The 20,795-nt window shown below is 39.3% G+C and overlaps 1 protein-coding gene across 2 annotated transcripts; it reads right to left on the reverse strand.

Moving 5' to 3' along the window:
• Nucleotides 1–2,289: 2,289 nt before the first annotated feature.
• Nucleotides 2,290–19,545, reverse strand: LOC146632190 (sodium-coupled neutral amino acid transporter 3-like). Of its 2 annotated transcripts, none has more exons than XM_085354152.1 (16): nt 19,386–19,545; nt 18,254–18,286; nt 17,984–18,077; nt 17,770–17,885; nt 12,779–12,852; nt 12,533–12,625; nt 12,303–12,384; nt 8,628–8,710; nt 7,068–7,126; nt 6,559–6,705; nt 4,942–5,021; nt 4,454–4,554; nt 3,813–3,937; nt 3,562–3,706; nt 3,022–3,125; nt 2,290–2,394 (listed from the first exon to the last, which is right to left on the reverse strand). In XM_085354152.1, exons 1-16 carry the CDS (start codon nt 19,520–19,522, stop codon nt 2,290–2,292), a joined length of 1,578 nt encoding a protein of 525 aa, XP_085210278.1. In that variant the 5' UTR covers nt 19,523–19,545. The 2 variants fall into 2 exon arrangements, with proteins under 2 accessions (XP_085210278.1, XP_085210277.1); XM_085354151.1 differs by having other exon boundaries at nt 18,254–18,295.
• Between the last annotated feature and the right edge of the window lie 1,250 nt (nt 19,546–20,795).

Raw genomic sequence — 20,795 nt, forward strand, 5'->3', positions numbered from 1 at the left:
CAGAGATAAATATAACCATTGCATTGGTTAAACAATACCAAAACACTAAGCTATGCACGGGTGGCTGATTCCGATGATTCTTCCCCACACAGATACATAAATACATATCACAGCTAGACAATATTTAATAAAAATTGATTAAAAGAGGTTTGTTGTGTAACAAATAGACAGAACATATTAAGTTACCCACACAGCACTTATAGTAGTGTGGTGTAAAAAAAATTATGATGGAAAAAAAAAAAACGAAAGAAAAGAAATTGTAGGCAGTCACTAACAACTCTCAGGAAGCAGCAAGGAAGTCAGACATGACCCGACTACACCACTGATAAAATACCACTGACTACAAATGTAAGAAAAAACAAAACAAAAACAATAATCGTGTGTTTCATCACTGAATCAGATTCAACTTATACGTAACACGTGGAGTTTAAAACAACAGTTAAGATATCAATGGTAGAGGATTTCCGATCAGAGTATAGGTGCAGGTTAAACAACACAAATGCATACAGGTCATATATATCATAGAGATTTTTCTTTCTCTTTTTTAAACACAGACACTTAAAAACCTCCAAGAATACATCCAACAAATTAGTCGTTGCATTTAAAGAACAGACGAGAGCTGAAAATGATTACAGGGGCTTTACAGGGAAGCTAACTTTAATGCAGTCGTTTCAAGTAGTTTCTGACAGCCATCAACACGTTACTTATTCATCACTTACATTACATTAAGATTTAGTCATGTAGAGGCCTTAAAATCACATCTATCGAATATATTGTGTTTGCCTTTCACTGTATTAATGCTACAAGAAGTTGTGCTTATCAAAGAAAAGTGCTATTGCTAAGCGGCGACTTTTCAAGAGTGATAAAGAGAAAGAAAACCCCTGTCGTTCTAATCAAGATCAGGCTTGTGCTGGACACTCAAATGTTTACTAACCACTTCACAAAGTGACCCTGTTGTCATTGTAATATAGATATTTTGGTTATCTCCGATTCCTTCCGGTAAAATGTTCCGAATACAACACATCCCAATTTTCCTTTTCTAAGTAACAATGAAATCTTGCCCAATTTCAGTTACGTCTTCAGTCTGTACAATCTCACAGATGAGTTTTCTGGTACCATTCGTGATAGTGATTTACACAGTAACACTGGAAAAGAGAACGTCTTGGCGTTCTTTCACATACTGTGTAACCCAGATACCCGAAAACCACTGAAAAGGCTCCCGGCTAAAACCCTTTCTCTCTCTCTGGTATTGCTAGCCTCAGTTAGCAGGAGCTGAGGATCAAGCTTTTAGTCTATACTGCATCATCTGAGGTTTTCATCAAGTAGAGATTAATAATAAAAATATACATCTAGTATATGTTGTGTAGGAATCTCATAGTAAATGTGCTGACTGTGCCATATATTTTGTGGTTTTGCACCCTGCTCTGTCAGAGGTGGGGATTTTAACTTCCCCCCTCCAGAAAAACATAAAAAATATCAGCAGCAGTACAGGTTAAGGAAGTGGGAACTAAAGGCAGCACACCTTGAAGGAATAATTCAACATTTCGAAGTCTTTGTGCCAAAATAAACTCACTGTGCACTGGCTGTAAATACATATTTACTATTAAGATATAGGTGTGCTAGCTATCTGTAAGTAGTTCCAAAGATGCTGAATTATTCTTTCTATCAGTCCAGTAATGTCACTTTTACTATCACTTGTCTCTGCAATTGCACATAATGAATCATATTTAGTTATTTAAATAATTTCAATAATAATAATAATACTAATATCCATGAGAATCATGAAAGAATTATTGATTAATCAATTTCATTCAACAGTTAAAAAGGAGGGCTGCTTATTACAATCTAAGTAAGAGTTTGCAGAGCTATAGATAATCTTAGGATAAGATCTGAGTAGTGAGAGGAGCAGATGCTCATAACTAACATAGGTGCAGGTGTATAAAGACGGCAGCTTTCTACATTGTTGCTTTTCTGTTTGCTTTAACATCTTTCTCACAAGGCACAGCCTCCAAGCATCACCGTCAGCACCTGCTCTTTCAGTGAATTCCCAAAGAACCCTCCACGAAAGCTTACTGGCCTGTAGTGTAATACAGAGCGAGAGCACTTGCCAAGGAACCGAGAGCCCTCCCCCCCAAACTCTGCAGTCTGTGGACAATATCCTTCTAATGGGAAAGAGAGGGCATCTTCAACATCAACCGTGATTCAAAGTAAAAACAGTAAAATTACAACACAAGACTAAATCAACAATATAAAACCTGAAAATTAAAAAAAAGAAACGGAAGGTGGCGCTTAGTGACCACTGCTGGCTTTGCTGGTCCCCGTTGTCCAGTCAATGATGATAAAGCTGAGGCTCATTGTCATAAACAGGAAACCAATCCCAGCGAAGCAGGCAGCCTGAGCGCAGAAACGGAGAACGCGAGTTAAAGAGAGGCACATCACAGATGGTGAAACTGTGACAAAACTGCAGTACAATAATACTTGGTGTCATTAATTAAAAGTTTGTTAAAGTTTATTAATTAAGTATAGGAAATGTTACGAGTCTCCATGTCATTAGATCTTAGTTATACATGTAATGATATGATACCTAACACATGGCTGAGTTGATTTCTTCATGTGGTTATAATGCACATCCATGTAGGATTTCTGAGGCTGGTACAACTTTTAATATTAGTGAATTTTATAAATGGTTCCATAAACACAGTTTACATTGTACAGATGATGTCTCCTCAATAACGATAACTAAAATGAAACTCTCTGATAGACTCAGTAGGTACATGGCAGTAAGATTTTTAAATGATCTCAAATGCACTCCAGTTTTTTTTGTTTAATTCTGATATATTTAAAATCAGGCAAACTACAGACAATTGATGAAATATTCAGCTGGAGTTTTAATTCCTTTCCTCGTTTCCTCCTTTGAGTGTTACACAAAGCACCTACTGTAAAATAATATGAAAACTCAATACTGCGTGGGGACGTCTCTAAACGCTGAACTTAATTTTCTATCTCTCTCAATATGCTCACCAGGATTTTGGGGAAGGAGCGCAGTGGCTCCTCTTCTTTGGGTACAATGCGAATGTAGAAGACAGCAGGGAAGATGAAAATGAGACAAGGAGCAGATGTGGCACCTGGAAAACGCAAAACAGAAAATGATTCTCTGTGAATGACACCCTTCGGTCCTTAATAAGTCCTCCAAACCATTCTAACAGGACTGTAGTAACATAAATCATATGGAAATTAACAGAAAATGGAAAACAGGTGTAGTAACATTCAATTTTTCACTACCAAAAATAATATTAATGATTTAAAGCTCAAAAGTTTGGCAGATGGTCAATTCCACATTTTTTCAGGGTCTGATCAAGAACAATTCACCAAAATGGATTTTTTTTACTTGGTTAGCTGTGTTGTGGGGGTGTATTAAGGAAGGTAAGCCATTACTGACAGTGGGCACAAATTAAAGCCACATTAAAGGAAACAGTTTTACTAGCAACCAGGGTTTTACATGTTGGTGTTTTAATATGTAAATCCACCCCAACAGCCTTGTCACATGGTTGATCTACTTACCAATGATTCCAAAGATGCCCAGTATGTTGGGAGCAAAGATGACCAGGAGGTTGATGAAAAGGAGCAGAATGAAAGCAATGGCGATGTGGCGAGGCCAGTAGAACGTCTTATTAGGAAACGCCATCTGCTGGATCGCTCTCCTTACCTTAAAAAGAAAAAGTTCACTGTTTCACACTGCTTCTATGAAATATGACAGAAGCACAATTTGTGTCCGCTGATGAATAAACAGTAAGTTCTAAATGCGTACTTACAGGAAAGAGCACAATTGGCACAGTGAGCGTGACAGCAGTGAGCACAGCCACACGCACACACAAAATCAAAGTGTCGTACGGGTCAATGCGGCTGTATGTGTGGAGCAGCTCTGCTTCCACTTCACCTGGAAGACATGAGGACAGGAAAACAGAGCAGGTTTAAGGAACACGTAGAAGATCTTTAAATGCATTTTAGTCAATGCAGAATCCATTATTTTATGTTAGGGGATTATATCTCCATGTAGTATTAGACTAAATCTTTGTATTAATATGTTTGATTGCTTTTCATTGTTTTTATTTTATTGATGTCATTATGTCCTTGTTGCTAATATGCTTAGGTTACATTGCTTGTTTGTATATTAATTAATGTGAGTATGAGCATAACATGAGAAATAGGAGGAAAAAATTAGCATTGTGAATGACTCTGTAATATGCTACTGGATCTAAAAACCTTGAGAAATTTAGATGTACAATATGGCCACTAGAGGGCATAGAAACATTATTATTCTTTTTGGCCTACAGCCCCTTCAGTAGATAGATAGATAGATAGATAGATAGATAGATAGATAGATAGATAGATAGATAGATAGATAGATAGATAGATAGATAGATAGATAGATAGATAGAGGACCACGCCTCACCATAGAAAGTTAGGTATCCAAAAAGAGCAGCCAGGAAGTACATGATGTACATTATTGCAATGGAGATGTTGGCCACATGCTGCATCTTTTTCTTGGTGGCACTGAAACCAGAAAATATTGCCATGTGATGTCATAAACACGCACACACAAAAACAAACACAGACACACACAAAATATTACTGTATTATGCCCACAAAGAAAACATGTAGCCCAGCTACTATAAAATACCGTCTTCTGCTCCAGGGCTACTTCTCTTGCACGCATATGCAAAGATTCAAATTGAAAGCACCAGTGGGTCAAAGCGGGATGATGCATTTAAACTAACAGCATGCTACATCATTCAAGCAGTGCCAACATACTTCAAAATAAAGTGAAAGCAGTGCATGTGACTAGGTTATGATCAGCCATACACAAAGCAGACACAGTAGCTTTGCTCTTTATTATGCAATTTATTTCTTATCCAAGAACTTGCCATTATAAGAACATACTTGCGCAGCTCTGTGTAGATGGGGAGCACCTCAGGATGGCACACAAAGGCAAACGCCAGGATGGGGATGGTGTAGGCCGTCTGAAAATGAACCCCAACAGGTCACCATAGATACAGCAGCGCCATCCCAGACGTCTTACCACCAACCTCGCGCCTTTACTGCCCAATACTCCCCAAGACACATCACAGAGAGCTAATTGTTTCCCTGTGATTAACTTGGGCCTGGCTGTAGACCAGCTTTAGCCTATTTAAGAATGCCTTACTGGTAAGCTGCTAAGCAGCAGGAATTGGTCTTACTAGCCTGGGCAAAGAAAGTTTCATACTTTAATAAAATCCTGATAGGATTTCATGAAGATCACAAAAGAAATAGTCAGTATTTGATAATGTTCTGGGGCTTGTTCTTGAGGTTGTTAATCCTAAAATGATGGAAATTCTCTGGTTTCTGTTCTTAAACTTTCAGCTCTGTGGTAACAGGTGCTGTGAACCTAGGTCTAGATGTAGACCTAGACCTACATTACTGAAGCAATTCTTAAATAAATTGTCCAAATAAAATTTTAAAAAAATGAAGCTATAGAAACTGAAAACACTGCTCAATGAAGAAACATTTGTCTTGTTGCAATTGTTGGGGAAAAAATGCCTGTTATTGGCATCTTGTTGGGATGAAGTAAATATTTGCGTGAGATAGACTGAAAATGTTCTGACTCAATTTTATAATGAAATGTGTTCACAAGTGATTCATTCTAAAGATTTTTAAAAGTTTGAACCTAAATGCCTTTTTGTTGGAGGTAACCAAAATGAGTCTTACTGACTGGTAACTAAAAGCTCCATTACAGCTATATCGCTTAAGAGAAAATGAGCACTGAGTAAAATTATTTTCCCCCCACTTCCTGTCTCTTAAGATGCTTCCACATATTTCTAGCTTCACTGAATAAAAATTGAGGCTCTGGTCTTTATTGACCAGTTGCCATGGTGAATCCTGGCATTTTTGTTGGCTCTTCTTTATTACCCACAAACGTGCTCATAAATCAATGTGAACATACTCAGAGTTAACTCTGATCCCTGTTCTGGAGTTTCCGATCGCAGAGTTTATAAACTCGGAGTTCAGGGTTACGCACACAGTTTGTTAAATCTGCTTCCTGGAACAGGCCGTGGAAAGAAAGTGAACTGATAAATTTATCTAGCTGTGGTTAAGGTTCTTTGAAGACCATCCTGCTGTGAACGTATCTAGTCTTTGTAAAGAAAAAAACAAAACAAATGTACTTAGTAAAATGTCAGGCCTTTCCCATTTCACTCATTACCTGTCTCTGGCCCAGAGAGGGCAAACCTGGTGATGTCACTATAGGAACCCAAATGCCAAAGCAATTTCTTCAGACAGCTCATGGGTCACTGTCCACCTTCAAGACTTTAATTAATCTGGGTTGTGTCTAGTGTTAAAAGCTTGATAAATGTCCTGATCTCTTGCTCAGTGCAATTGAGTGCTTCAAACCAAGATTTCCATGCTTAGACTGTGAAGAGGCACTGGCAACATGCTGAAGATGACTGTGAAATAAGTGGGTGGCTGTCAGTGGCCATGGCAGTGGAGGTGCATTTGCAGAGTGAGTGACATGCGTGAACCTACTTGAGAGTTGAGGTTGGCCATTTTGGGAATACAGGCAGGATCTTCCTCCCCACCAGGATCTGTGACATTCATCCAGCTGGTAGTGCTGGTAGCGTTAAATGAAAAGTCCGTAAATGGACAAGGGACGTTGAACTTCTTGTAGATGACCTGTTCATAGCAGAGGAGAAAAGTGTCAGGCAGAAACGAAGGCTTTGGGACGCAGTTAATATATAAACAGGTAGAAAATATGTCACTGAGACCCCCAGAGAGAAAACCAGAGCGAGTGAGAGAGAGAGTAAAGAGTGGATTATAGCTCACGCAGCCAAAACTAGGTCAGAGAAACACAGAGAACACAGCCTGGAACAGCCGCATGCAGACATTAGTCCACAGCAATGAGTAGGGACAGTAGGGAATACTAAATAGGTGGTGGGAGGCTCCCAGCACATCTGACTATGCTGTCACCCAACAGACAATAATAAAGATGTGACGTGTCGTTTACATGTGTGCGTTGCTAAAATCAGAGGACTTACAGCAATGAGGAAGAACACCATGCAGCTCAGTGAAAAGCCACTGGTGTATCCCAGATATCCTGTAACACAAATGATTCATTAGCCTTTCATGTCGTCATGAAATATAAGAAACATCTAAGGTATCACTAATAACTAATCACATGTGAGGTAAAGCAGCACAACACACAGCATAAACTGACTTAATATGCTCAGAGCTCATTAGTGGAGTCAGACTGCTGCACCGACTGGCTCTGTTGTTCCAGTCGGTGACTCGACAGGACACGGACTTCTTACAAGAGGTCAGAAAATATGCACCCTCTTGTCATTTCCAACCTAGACATCCTTTTTCTTCCTTTCCTTTATTTTATTTTGTGCTGCTTTATCATGCACGACATCCGACTGTCTTTCTGAAATGCAATGTGTGCCACAAGAGTTGTAGTTTAGAAAATGAATGAATTCTTCTCTTTATTGTACCTGCAAACTTCTACAAAGAAGAGGAATACGGGATGTGACAAAGAAGGAGGTGTGTCATTGTTTGGAGTTCTCTTTCACGTTTTACTTTTTAAATGTTGAAGCTGTTTCGTAGCGTTTCTTTCAGATTTTGCTTCTTTTTTCCCCACTGAACCTGGATCCTATCTGCTATTTGCTAACCTGCTTCATTTAGCCTATGGATGTAGCTTTAGTTATTTAACTTATCTTTACCTTCTCATATCAAAGATCTGTAGTTTTGGGACCTTGGTTCTAGTGTCTTACATTTGAGTTTTGTCCTCTTTGCTAAAAAAGGGAAAAAAAACAAAAAAACATCTCACTTGGCCCTGAAATACCTTCTTGCTGCCAGTAAAACTATTAATAAAGCATGGGCATCATCCAGAGAGAGAATTCACTGTCCTAAAATCAAAACAAAAACATGTATAAAAGGGCCTTAAAATATTTGATTAAAAAAATACTATAAGATATGAGATCAGTTAATCAAACGAGTTAGAGGAAATTCTTATTTAGGCAATATGCTTGGTTCAGTGTTTAAGCATTGACAGTGGACATAAATCTACTCAAAGCATCGTTGATTGCTAAGTATTTTAAATCTTAGGAGCCAAATTTTTTGTAATATCTAAGGTTGGTTTGACTAAGACAGTTTAGACCAGAGTGTAGGTTTAGGCCAGACTAGACCATTTCACAAAAACATATACTGAATCATTTTAAGTCAAACAAACTTGGCTTAAATGAGTTAGTCTATGTTACCCCTGGGTTATAATAACACTAAAACGCAATGTTAGCATTCTATCAATCAGGGATTCTTCTTCATCACAGCTTTGCTGCCAGCAGCTTCTCTAAAGCAGCATAATTAAAGCCAGCTAGCACTAAGCTCTAGGCTTTAAGCTTTTCCTGGGGTCCTCCTTCTGTTTGAAACATTTTCTGAGGGAAAACAGCTGAGCTAACAGGATGCCGAGAGAAGAACTGCATTCATATTTCTAATATACTGCCTTGCTTGACCTTGTATGAGCCACAGTTTAGCATGAGCAGCAAAAAATAAGCTCCTACTTAATCCAGTTCCAAAAAAAAGTCATGACATTTCACACTCACCTAGCTGTTTCATGAGAGCTAGTGGTAATATTATTGCAATAGATACGATGATCACAAGGTAGTTTCCATTCAGGTACCATTCACTGCAGAGAGGCAGAAACACAAGACAGAAACAGCTAAATGTCAAAACGATGCATAAGAAAAAAATGTGTGAACACCTTACACAGTACGCTAAAAAAAAGGATTATTCTTTATCGCCACAAATATGCCAAGCAGTTTAATTCACATCTGAAAAGAAAGGAGCATACACAAAATCCAGCTGGCTTGAAGTCAAACATTTAGAGGTGAAAATATAAGCCTCTTTGCTGCCCGTAGCACACGACACAAAAAGCTGTGGCTGTAACAAGGAAGCAGAGGTCACGTTCCTCGATATTTTTATGAGAGGGTTTTTAGGGGCTCTTGCATGGCATGACATGACAGGACATAAAAAGTTTAACTTTAATGTCTCTAATTAAATGGATTTCCAGACCTGTCAGCTGTTATTATTCTGCAAATTAAGATAAGAGTCACATTTAACAAAGACTACACTCAGTAACATTAATCCCAAAGTTCTTTTGAATAACATGGACACTGACACAAACATGGATGTTGTCATAAAGGAGGTTCTTCTATATTAGTATATTATGAGTTTAGATAATATACTGTATACACTTTTTTTGTATTTAATCTGACTATCATTGCATATCATATCAGTGTTATATGGAACACAGGGAACGACTACATATTGTGCAAAGCAGGAAAAACAGAATCTTGGCTACAAAGAAGAGATTTATATGTGGAGTTGAGCAAAACATACAAAAAACAGACTCCTCTGACAAAACGGGCCACACGTTACAGTCACATGAAGAGCAACATCTAGGAAGAAACCTGTGAGTTATTTTTAGCAGGACACAGTATGGGGTGATTCATTTCCAGCCTTCTGTCAGGTGAGAGATGCAACATCTGTTGAAGGATACACACCCACGGTCACGTATCTTAGAAAAGAACAGGCTCATCTATCCCTCGTCTATCCTCATCTTACCCTGCCCTACAGCCATCTGGCCTGTGGGACACAATCTCTCACTGAAACACACACATGCACACACACACACACACACACACACACACACAATTCCTTAAAAAAGACAGATGTAGAATCGCAATTTACCTCCATAAGAACATATAGATACAGCCCTCTGGACACTGAGGCACCAGCAACCTGATCATAAGCTGAGCGATCAAACATGTAATCAAACACGCTGACACAGTCTCCAGTGTTCATTAATTGTGTATGTCAGATAGCAACATAAGACACCCAAACACAAAAGGACACGGACACGTTTACATATGCAGAGGGTGGTCAAAATATATGCAACCCCGTGCACACGAGACAAAGGAAATGATCTATGTTAAAGTTAATATTTTAAATGTTTGTTGAGGTTGTGTGCAGCACAAGCAGGATTTAACAAAACCATTTGACAGAGAACACCAAAATTTATATTTAAATTAAATCCACAGTTTAGTATATGGTTGTGTTTGTTAGGAGATGTGATGCTCCCCTATTATTTTCGCCGCCCCCTCTACAGTCCAGCAACATAAACGCGCACCCACTGACAGGATGAAATGCCACTGGGACAATCTAGCCTGTCATTTCAAATAAACAGTGATTGTTGACCGTGACCCACAGCACCGAGACTGCTACACAGAGAAAACAGAGCTGAGACCAGAAAACAACGTGGACGCTGCGTCACAGTACATTACTTCTACTGGGACTGCATATAGTGTGACACATCAATCTAAACTTTTACGAGCAAATGTAGCAGTGAGCCTTCTTTCCCCACTCTAAAGGTAAAAGCCAACAATGTGCATGCACTATTTTTGTGGCAAGCTTTATAATTTGGAGGAAACAGTCCCTCCACTTTAAAGTTTTCCATAAGCCTCTTTGTCTGAAGGCTGAGTAACTTGCAACTGTAACCTGTACACTTTCATTTCTCCCCCCTTCTTCAACCCCTTCTCTCAAAAACAAAAAGGTAGGTGAGGAGAAGCTCTAATTGGGGTAAAGGCTGACAGGGCAGGATCACACTTGAAATCCCATCTAAGAAAGGGAGTGTTGTTTGTCCCTGAGACCACCTGCACTAACCAGTGATATCCCATGGTTTACATTTTCAGCTGTGGAGTCTAGCGGTGTTTTGATGTCAGTGCTCTCGTTGGTCGCGGTGCTCTCCTCCTCCGTGGTGACCCTGACAGCTGTTCTCACGCCAGCTGCTCAGCGCATCCAGAGCAGCACCAGGCCCGACAACTGCCGCAGCTTGGCAGGACTCCTCTGTAGATGCTGAAATCTTTGCTGACGCAGAATGACTGCATGAGGTCCCATTGAGAAGAGTACACTACGTTTTGTAGTGTGAGGAGGTTTGTGGATGTCAGCAAATGTCATACTGACCCAGATTTAAGTGCATTATCATACTTTTGCAAAACATTGAAATGTAGCATTTATAATTTGAGCAACAAGACCAAAATATAGTTTTTACATTTTACAAGAACAGATTTTTGACATACAGTACTGTGGAAAAGTGCTGAGCAACCCCTAACTTTTTTATATTTTGCTGGGAAAATTCAGGAACAGTTCTTCATTCTTCTTGGAAGACATTCAAAGCTCTTCTTTGGATGTTAGTTGCATTTTGTTTGATTCTCTATCAAGATGATCTCACACTGCTTCAATAATGTCAAGGTGTAGGGGAGGCCTATCAGTGATGGATTGTGTTCCACTGTGTTTTTACACCCGCATATGCTTTTATTGCAGTGGCAGTGTGTTTGGGATCAGCCAGTCAGCCGCTTTCCAGATGGTGTTGCATGGTGGATCAAAATCTGACTGCACTTTTCCACATTCCATCAATTTCATGAAATCCCCAATACAACTGGCTGAAATGCAGCCCCAAACCATGACACAGCCGCCACCATGTTTTACAGATGGCTGAAGACAGTCACTGTTACACTACTCTCCTTCCCCTCTACATACTGACAATAAATTCAACAAAAATGTCAAAATGTCAGATACTCTCCATCTGCTGTTTGCTAATAGTTTATAATCAGCCACTTCTTTTGTCCTGCACTTGACAATTTTCCTTAATTTTTTTAAGGACATGCTGCACATCATGTCGAGATGTAGCTCTCTGTGAATCATCTTGTTGATGCAAAAATACTATTTTATGCCTTCCTCTGTTATCTCTCGTATTGTTGTAGATTTGGATAAAGAAATGGGTGGAAATGACATGTTTTTGTAAAAGCATGCTAGTAAAAAGGGCCAAAAGATACAATTTAAAATAGTTTCTTTGCAAAGTTTTCTGTTATGTGTAGATGCATAACTCAGTGAGGGCCTTTTTCACTGTTGAATGAGTCAAAGAACAGTGTTAGATGGTTTAATATGAGCACCAAATAAGCAACATTCATCTGAAGATGGTCAATGAGCAAAAATGCAGCCAGTGTCTAAAGAAAAATATTGAATGACCTTCAGAAAGCCTGTAGAACTATCGCTCAAGAACACCTTAAAAACTGCAATGAAAACTTTTGAAGAGTACTATATAGAGTAGTATTTGCATTCTGCGCCTTCTGTTCTCCCTGGATCTGATATCAAACGTTGCAAAAGTGTGCAAACAAATATTTGTACTATTTTATATTTTGTGTGCATTAGCAACTCACCCTGCAGGTTTGTCCACTTTTAGAAAAGCCTGGATGACCAAAGGCATCTCATATTTGACTATGTAAAGGTAACTGGACATGGCTGTGGACAAGACATATAAGCACATATGTTAGTACAAACATATTGCAGCAGATAATAATATCAATAATAATATAAATATCCCTGAAAATAAAATAATAGAAAAGACAGTGTGGCAGTGTGGGGAAGATGACAGTGTGTGTGACCTCACCCCCAATGTTCTGCAGCGTGATGGCGATACCTGCCGCCATCTTCCCCGGGGTGCCAAACGCCCTGTATCCAAGCTGCTCATATGCACGTATGCCTGAGGGATAAAGGCCGCGAGATAAAAGAACATTATTTATGGATTAAATCCAGGTCATAGAGTAGAGAGGATTCACACACTGTAATCATTCAATACTGCAATCAATTTATGTATGCTAATGAGAAAATCCACATCGTTTAGCTCCACACGTACCTACAATGCCAGACGACTTCAGCAGTAAATGGATGGAATATGATGAAAGCACTGCTACCACTGTTAGCAGTAACCTGAAACAAAAGGACAACATCAGATGAACATTACTGCCACTTCTCCCACCAACTTTCACGACTAATCAACAACCCTAAAAAAAAAAAGTGGTTTTATATGTAACACTTTTACACCGCACATTATGCCAGAGGTTATTTATACAGCTGCACAATAAGCTTTCATTATCTATAGTTGCGTAGGAAAACTGGTGTCCCCGTGGCTTCGATTTATACCAGATTGTTACTCCAGCTGAACCAAGGAGGTTACCCTGTGTGCCCCTCTGGCCTCATAACTAACGGCTCACACACCAGATGGGCTGTTTAAAAAAACATTTTCAGTCCTAAGATTGACAGACAATAAGAACGAGCAAAATCCTTTGTAAACAGTAATCACCCTTCTCTTTATTCCACAGTGGGAAATAACCTACTTCAGCCACAACATGTCATTCTCTCCATTTTCAAGAACTGAGTTATTTCCTTAGAGGATCTTTTGTTTTGCAATTTTTCTTCTTCTCTTTTCTCTTTTCTATTCGATAATTCGATTCATATAATTGGACACAGGAACAGGCTAATTGTATTCGCCTTCAAAAACAGATTTCACTGTTGTGCTCATTAAAAATATATTTTATTTTGAGTTTCTGTTTTTTTCAAGCCACCATTGTTCAAACAGAGACCGCTCCAGATGCCTGACCATCTGCAGTGGTCTCTGTTTAGAAATCAGAGCTGATATTAGCAAAGATTTGAAAAATAAATGTTCTTAGTGTATAAATATACATGCACAGAGTAACCACAAAGACATGGTCTACTTGTGTTGTATTTATAGATGGATATGTGTATTTATATAGATGACTTGTCAGTACTTTAATGTAATATTCTAACATTTTACTGGGATTTTTTAAAAAGAGAAGTTTAGAGAAATATCACAATTCTAAGAATTTCGTTTACGTTTCACATGTGATATACTGACTTTCCCAGACCCCGTCCACTTCATTTCAACTATTTTTCTCCTTTCTCTTTTGCTGTTACTGTTGGCAACATTATTAATGTTTTCTCACACGCCCTCCTCTCTCCATTTCCCTCGCTTTAGAAAGGCCAGGCAGCCGGTCTTTCACCTCTCCTTCAACTCTTGGCCACTTTACAGTTTTTTTTGTTTGTTTGGGTTTTTTTTCCAACTATGTGAAAGAATGCTGGGCTGACTTGAGGGCAAGGATTTAGTCAGTCAAGTGGCAGTGGGAGGACAGATCTGCTGACAGTCAGACAGACTGACACACTTGGGTCACTGTAGTTCTGTTCTCAGCTTTCCACCCCACTGCATTCCTGCCCAGACCAGTGACACTGACCCACTTAAGCACCCACAAGCAAAAATCGGGGTGGTATAAAACATCTGGAGATATAACTAAACCTTAAATCACCTTACATCTGGTCAGCATTCACCATAAATATTTACAGATAGTAGACAAATACAAGGTATACACTCACTGGACACTTCATTAGGTACACCTATTCAACTGCACTCTAACACAAATTTTTAATCTCACAATCACACTGTAGCAACTTAATGCGTTTAGGCATACAGAAAATGGTAAAGACGACCCGCTGAAGTTTAAATCGGGTGTGGAACGTGACTTTGAACTGTATTTCATGAAGTATTCAGTGAGCGTAAACATCTAAACATCATGCATGCATATTATTCAGCCATCCCTACAGTTTGCCAACTAAAATACATGTAACTATTGAGTTACACACAGTCAATAACGACTTACAGTATGTGGGTTGTTGCCCTGCAGGCCTACATATTAACATATGCAATTTAGCTTATAGTAGTTCATTCATTTATATTATTATGTTGTTGTCTTTTTTCCACTTATTTGAGCAAACACTAGTATTGTGTTCAGAATGACACAGTTCACTGTATGATAGTGTGACAAAAAAAAACGGGTTTAGCGGTTCGCTGACTCCACCGTCCTGCATGTCAAAGAATCCTTGGGTGAAAGCTGTAGGATAAGGAAAACAGCACTTGTGTACATGAAGCTCATAGTGATAAAGTGTTTTGAGTGCTCAAATTGAGTAACAAAAGCACTATATAAGTACCAGTGCATTTAATAAAAGATTATATGGGACTTCTGAAGCAATCGACAGCCTGAAGCCCTATCTAGAGCACAGAAACATTTCCAGCATTTCTTGCCAAATGGTGTCTCTGATCCTGACTTTGTTTCTCAGTTGCTGCTCTATTGTTTGGTACAAGATCATACAGATATGGACAAAAAGACAAAAAGGAAGAGGCTTTCATCTATAACAGGATGGATAAATAGACACTACTTGTTTCATTTGGTCACGTACTATAAACTCACACATGCTTATTTGCTATGAGTTAGTTTCAGCTGTTGGTTACTGTCAAGCAAAATTCTATTGCATTCACACAACAAAGTTCAAAATAAGGAGCTTTCTATACGCACACATAATTGCCTTGGAAATAACATCACAAATACAAAAGGTTTGGATGCTGTAAAAATGCACCTATCCACTTGAAAACAGTTCAAAGGCAACATATTAATGGTATGTCGACTATTTTTAAAAGTGATTTCTTCCTTAAAACACATGCTCGTTGGTTATGGACTACTTTGTCATATTCTTCATTTTCTATTGTAGCAACAGTTTTTTATAGGGTTACTGATTTGGATTGCAAGCTTTCAGCACAGATGCATGGTGTTGCTATATGTGCAGTATAACTACATTTTGTGTGCATTGCAGCTTGGCAATGTCTTGCTGAAATAAGCGAGGCCTCAGATTTCAATTTTTAAATGAAGCAATGTTAAATGATCACTGGTTGGCTGTACGGCACAAACTAATGAAACAGTTTGGATCAAGACAGATTTACATTTAGAAACAAGGATGTAGTATCCTTGAATGGCATTTAAAGATCGATCATCAAGCTACAAGCACACCAAAGACACAGCGCTACTATACATTTTATTACTTGACGTTTCACTTTAACTGAAGGACAGTTCAATAAACTGTGGCTGTCAGAAATCTCTAAGAAATTGAGTGCTATGCGTCTTAGAACAGTGCCCTTTAATCATTCAAAGAAAGATGTGTAGGTTCAGCACCAGCCACCTTACAGTCTCTCACCATCACTCAGGGATGACAAGAAGACAAGAAGATGAGTGAAAGTGCTGATTCCACCCATGGGATTATCCTCTAGAAACACAAACCTCATTATTTTTCAGAACTGTGCAATAAAACAGATTAATCTTCAAACTATAAGCTTTGTGAACATGCACATTAAGACCCCACAAATCACGCAAAGCTTTGACAGCTCATCAGTCCAGTATAGAATCAACACGTTAGCTTTAATATTGTTGTTTTAGAAAAGAAATAGGAGCTATATTGCACCCCAGATTATTACTATGTCTTACTATAAATCACGTCATTATGAAACTGATGCTAAGATAGGATACATGGTTACATTAGACCTGTCTATAAAGGAATGGGATTCAGATAGGGCGGTGTCATGTCTTTTTTTTTTATAATTGTTCACCTTCATCCAACTCACGTTAGTTCTGCTTCCGCTCTTTGTCCTATGTCCCGACAGTCTACGGCCACACCCGTGTATCACACCCTCAGTATATATACTCCCCTGCGTCCCCCCGTTCCTTTGAGAGACGGTCTTGTGGTTTCCCTTCAACATTTTCTACTCTGTTCTCCTTGAGTTCTTTTGTTTGGAGTTGAGATTTTGCTCGAGTATTTTTGCTAGCGTCTTTGTGTTTCCAGTGAGCTTTATAGATGAATGATGTTTTTGTTGTTTTTGGATTTTTGCCTTGGTGCGTTTGTTTGCTTGTCTGAACCTGTATGACCCTCTCTTTGCATTAAAGATTGGGACTTTGGGCTTTAACATGTGATTGTTGCAGCTACCATGACAGAAAGATATAAAAATATGCTGGGTGATGCCAGGAGATGACACAACAACAAAATCTAAAGCAATTTAGTATTTAGTTTGCAAGATTTTAAGGATAATTCTGATCGTCTGTGAAGGTTCTCAGTCATTCAGATCATCGTGGTCTAAGGAGCTTGGAAAGAAAAGCGTCTGGACTCTGAGACGTTTCACCTCTCATCCGAGAAGCTTCTTCAGTTCTAGGATCAAATGGTGGAGAGTGCCAGATTTAAGCCCTATGGGAGTGTCCCCCCAGGAGGGACAATGGACCCCCTAATGATCCTCTACCTAATCACACAAGACAAAGTATGAAGACAGGTGTAAGTCACAATCAGCCAAAGTTTTGGGTGAGCCCACTGTGAAACCTAACCCCACCCTATCATGTGATTTCCTGAGGTCAGATGCCCCATGATCATTCTGATCACCTTCTGTCTTTTCAACAAATACCATAACCAACAATAAATAAATAAATGGCCCGATCAAGCATAGAGAGCATGGGAACTCTGTCAATGAAAGGTCAAAAGACCTCCAGTGCATGTAATTGGACAGAAAATAACAACTGCAGTGGACTGTGACGTCATTAATCTGACAGACTGCACTGCTATTTTAAATGTTAAGCTGTTCTCACACACAGCACCCACATGCACTGTCTGAAGGTAGAATAACAACCGCACAGAAAAAAAGTGGTAATTTTTTGCATCTGTTACTGCAAATGTACTTGTTTACAGCACATGTAAATGAGTTCCAGTACGATCTGTCTGAGTCATTATTTATCAAACAAATGTGCCCGGTGTTGCCAGTTTCTGTGTCATAATGAAGTTCTGCTGCTGGGTTAATACAAAACAATTATATTTTTCAATTAGGTGCTATTTATGAGTGACGCCGATCTCGACCTGGAATGACCTTAGAGGGAGGGAATGAATCAGGCGTGTCAGTGATGTAGTGCGGTTAACGTGCAATCAAGGAAGTAACATGTTCCTCACATCGGACGTTTATGAACAACTTACAAAAACAGGACGACGCCCGCGTTGGCCATGGCATACGCAAGTCCTAGGATTCCACTACCCATGATTGCATTGCCCAAGTTGAAGACAGACATCCCGAATGAGGTTTTTCCTTCAAACTGCAACCGACAAGAGACAGAGGGCCAGAGTAAGCGTGTTATAACTTCAAGCACTTGCAGGCTTTGCCTATAATTCTAATAAAGCCGTTTGAACTTACATCTGTAAAGCGTGTAGTCTTCTTCTCCTCCACGCCTGATAAGAACTCCTGGCTCTCTGGTAGATTGGTGTCTGCATTTTCAGTCCTGTTAGGACTAACAATCACAAAAACTGTCAGAGGAGGACAAAGGAGCCGCACTAAGAGCAAAAACACTCAAATTAACAGCCTTACTGTGTTTCTGCCTTAATTTTCACAAAGAGAAAACAGGTGAGACAGATGCCACACACTTACTGTGAAACATTTTTTGCTCCTTTATTCCATCATACGTACCTAGCATTCTGGGCACTATTGGCTACAGTTTCCCTACAAGCAGCGTAGGGAGCGGTCATCCATCACCCAACGAGAGCACAAAGTGGAAAAACAACACCCAGAGTCATAATTTAATAAGAGCAATAACACTACAGTGAAAGGATTGTCTATAAATGATCGCCTGTGTCCTGGAGAGAGACGCTTTAATTATCCCATCTATTACATGGGCACAGGATACAACAAGTATTGCTAGACAGCCAGTGACATGATAATTAGGCACTGAGCTCACTCCATTATCCAGCACAAATTCCGGTACAGTAACTGAGAAGGCGATATGAGAATATTTTACTTAAAGGCACTTCAAAAGACATGTAATATGCATGCATTATTTGCTGTTACATGGGTTGTGCCTTCAGTTATGAGAGTCACTCTAATGACTAGGCCACAGCTAAGCCACAGGCAGCAGGTTAGAATAATCGGTCTAACTGGAAAGAACAAACTTATCTACTGCACTGTATCTGTCTTCAATGTGTTGTGAGTATAGTGATTGAAATACAAAATTCCACCCATATACAGTATTTTGTCTTTGGACTGCCACAGGTAAAGACTTCAAGTCAGAGCAGCCACTGAAGAAATCAACTTACTTCATTTAAGGTAAAGAATCCAGTTTGGCATTTTCCTTGACCTCTGGCATTATCTTGCTATGAGAATTTGTTCTGTTTTATTAGAGGCACTTTTGAGACCCAAGACTGAATAATTTTTTTTAAAACCTTTAAATTGTTTTAGTGATTTATTGAAACAACACCAACCTTTGACTACTAAAAAGTAAGTAATATATCATATTTATGGACCTGTATTTTCCAAAGGCAACATGAGCAAAATAAAAGAAATCCAAATTTACTCCAAACATTGTTTTACCTTTTGTTTTTAAATGACTACTTCAGTGATAGTAGTTTCCAGATTACCTCAAACACTGATATTATTTAGAATTTGCTTGTTAAATGTAAAAACACATGACATTTTACCTTTGCAAAAAAAAAGAAAAGTGCATATCAACAACATAATTAAGTGGAAAAAACTGGTTAAGCATTGTTGTATATCGTTGTGCATTACTGACACAAGTATACACTGTAATAATCTATAGTATACTCACTTTTCACCGTCCTCTGCAAGTGGTGTTTTGGCTGATGCTGAGATTTCCTCCCCAGGCTCGTGGCCTTTCCCATTAGGAATGGCACTCGCCTCAGCTGGAGTGTTCTCCACAGTCTCTGCTGGTTTATCCTCACTCATATCTGCTACAGTAGCTAATAATTTGTCCCTTGAAATTATGTGACCTTTTTTACTTCTTGCGAGAAAGTGAAGCTCTTATTTTCCTCGGTGGATCTGTAAGAGAAAAAAATAGGAGTTTAAGATGACCATTTTGCAATGAAACATCATCCATATTATGGCAGTTCTCTGGCATGTAATAACAACAAGACAATGAAAAGAATCACAGAATCACTGAGGTCATTCAAAGGTGTCTGTATCTTCAAACACCACACTCATGATTTTATCCACTGCTAAGAAGAGGATGGCAAAGACAACTCAGACGATTCAGAAAAATAATGCGAAAAATTTCAGTGAATTCAATTAAAATTTTCTTTTTTTTAAATGAACTTTTTATTAAACCACACACTGGAAATGGAAGTAAATCAAGATCAACATGACTGTAAAACTAGCCAACATTTCCTCCTGTAATCAAAAGCAAAAATAAGCTCCCACTAAAATAGATGTTTTGGCAAGTGCCATGAATAATTAACACATCAGCTGACAGGTCTACACTGAGCATACACATCTTTGAGTTAGCTGTGACACACTGGGCTTTGCATCAGGACTCTATTTCCTGGGTATCCTGTAGTGTTTTGTTGTCTTAGCTGACCAGCTGACTTGAGAGGCCCAGAAAAGCCCCAGTGACATGTATCTCCTGGTCGCTGTTGTCTAAAGCCCCCTATCTGGCTTGCCCTGAATGTTCTCCTTTGGTCTGCTGCATAAACAGCGGTGGAAGCTATGACACTGGGGGGCCACAAAGGAGGAACACACAAATGTTTAAATCCCCAGCACTGGGATAAAAAGAGCAGAACCAGCCAAGACCAGCTACAAACCAGTTCTACCCGTCTTTGTGCCTTCATTTTTCTGCTTGTCACTTTTCTCTTGGTTTCCCCTTTTATTGAAGAGGGTTCAGCATTGCCACAATGCTCAGGGTTTTCTGTACTACCATTCCTGGCAACCACTCAGCTCTCCTTCTTCTCTCAGGCTTCTTCCGTTTCACAGCCCGCTCTTTTAAATGTACCAGCTCTTTTTTTCACAAATGTTTCACCGCATCAAATACAGTGTGCGTTGAATAAACTCCTCACCTAGCAGTCCTCTGAACCTGTCCTACCAACCACATTGCTGTGAGCTCCACTGCACAGCCAGGCCTCTTGGTATCTCTGGCTAAAGCCAGGCAACGTGGTTGGGCAGCAAAGCACAGTGCACAATGGCACATGTTGTGTGGTTTCCTGGGAACGGCTTGGAGAACAGTGGC

The sequence above is a fragment of the Diplotaxodon limnothrissa genome, linkage group LG5 (assembly GCF_057381915.1).
Source record: "Diplotaxodon limnothrissa isolate DT_005_m linkage group LG5, D_limnothrissa_male_GT1.1, whole genome shotgun sequence".
NCBI classification, from domain to species: Eukaryota; Metazoa; Chordata; class Actinopteri; order Cichliformes; family Cichlidae; genus Diplotaxodon; species Diplotaxodon limnothrissa.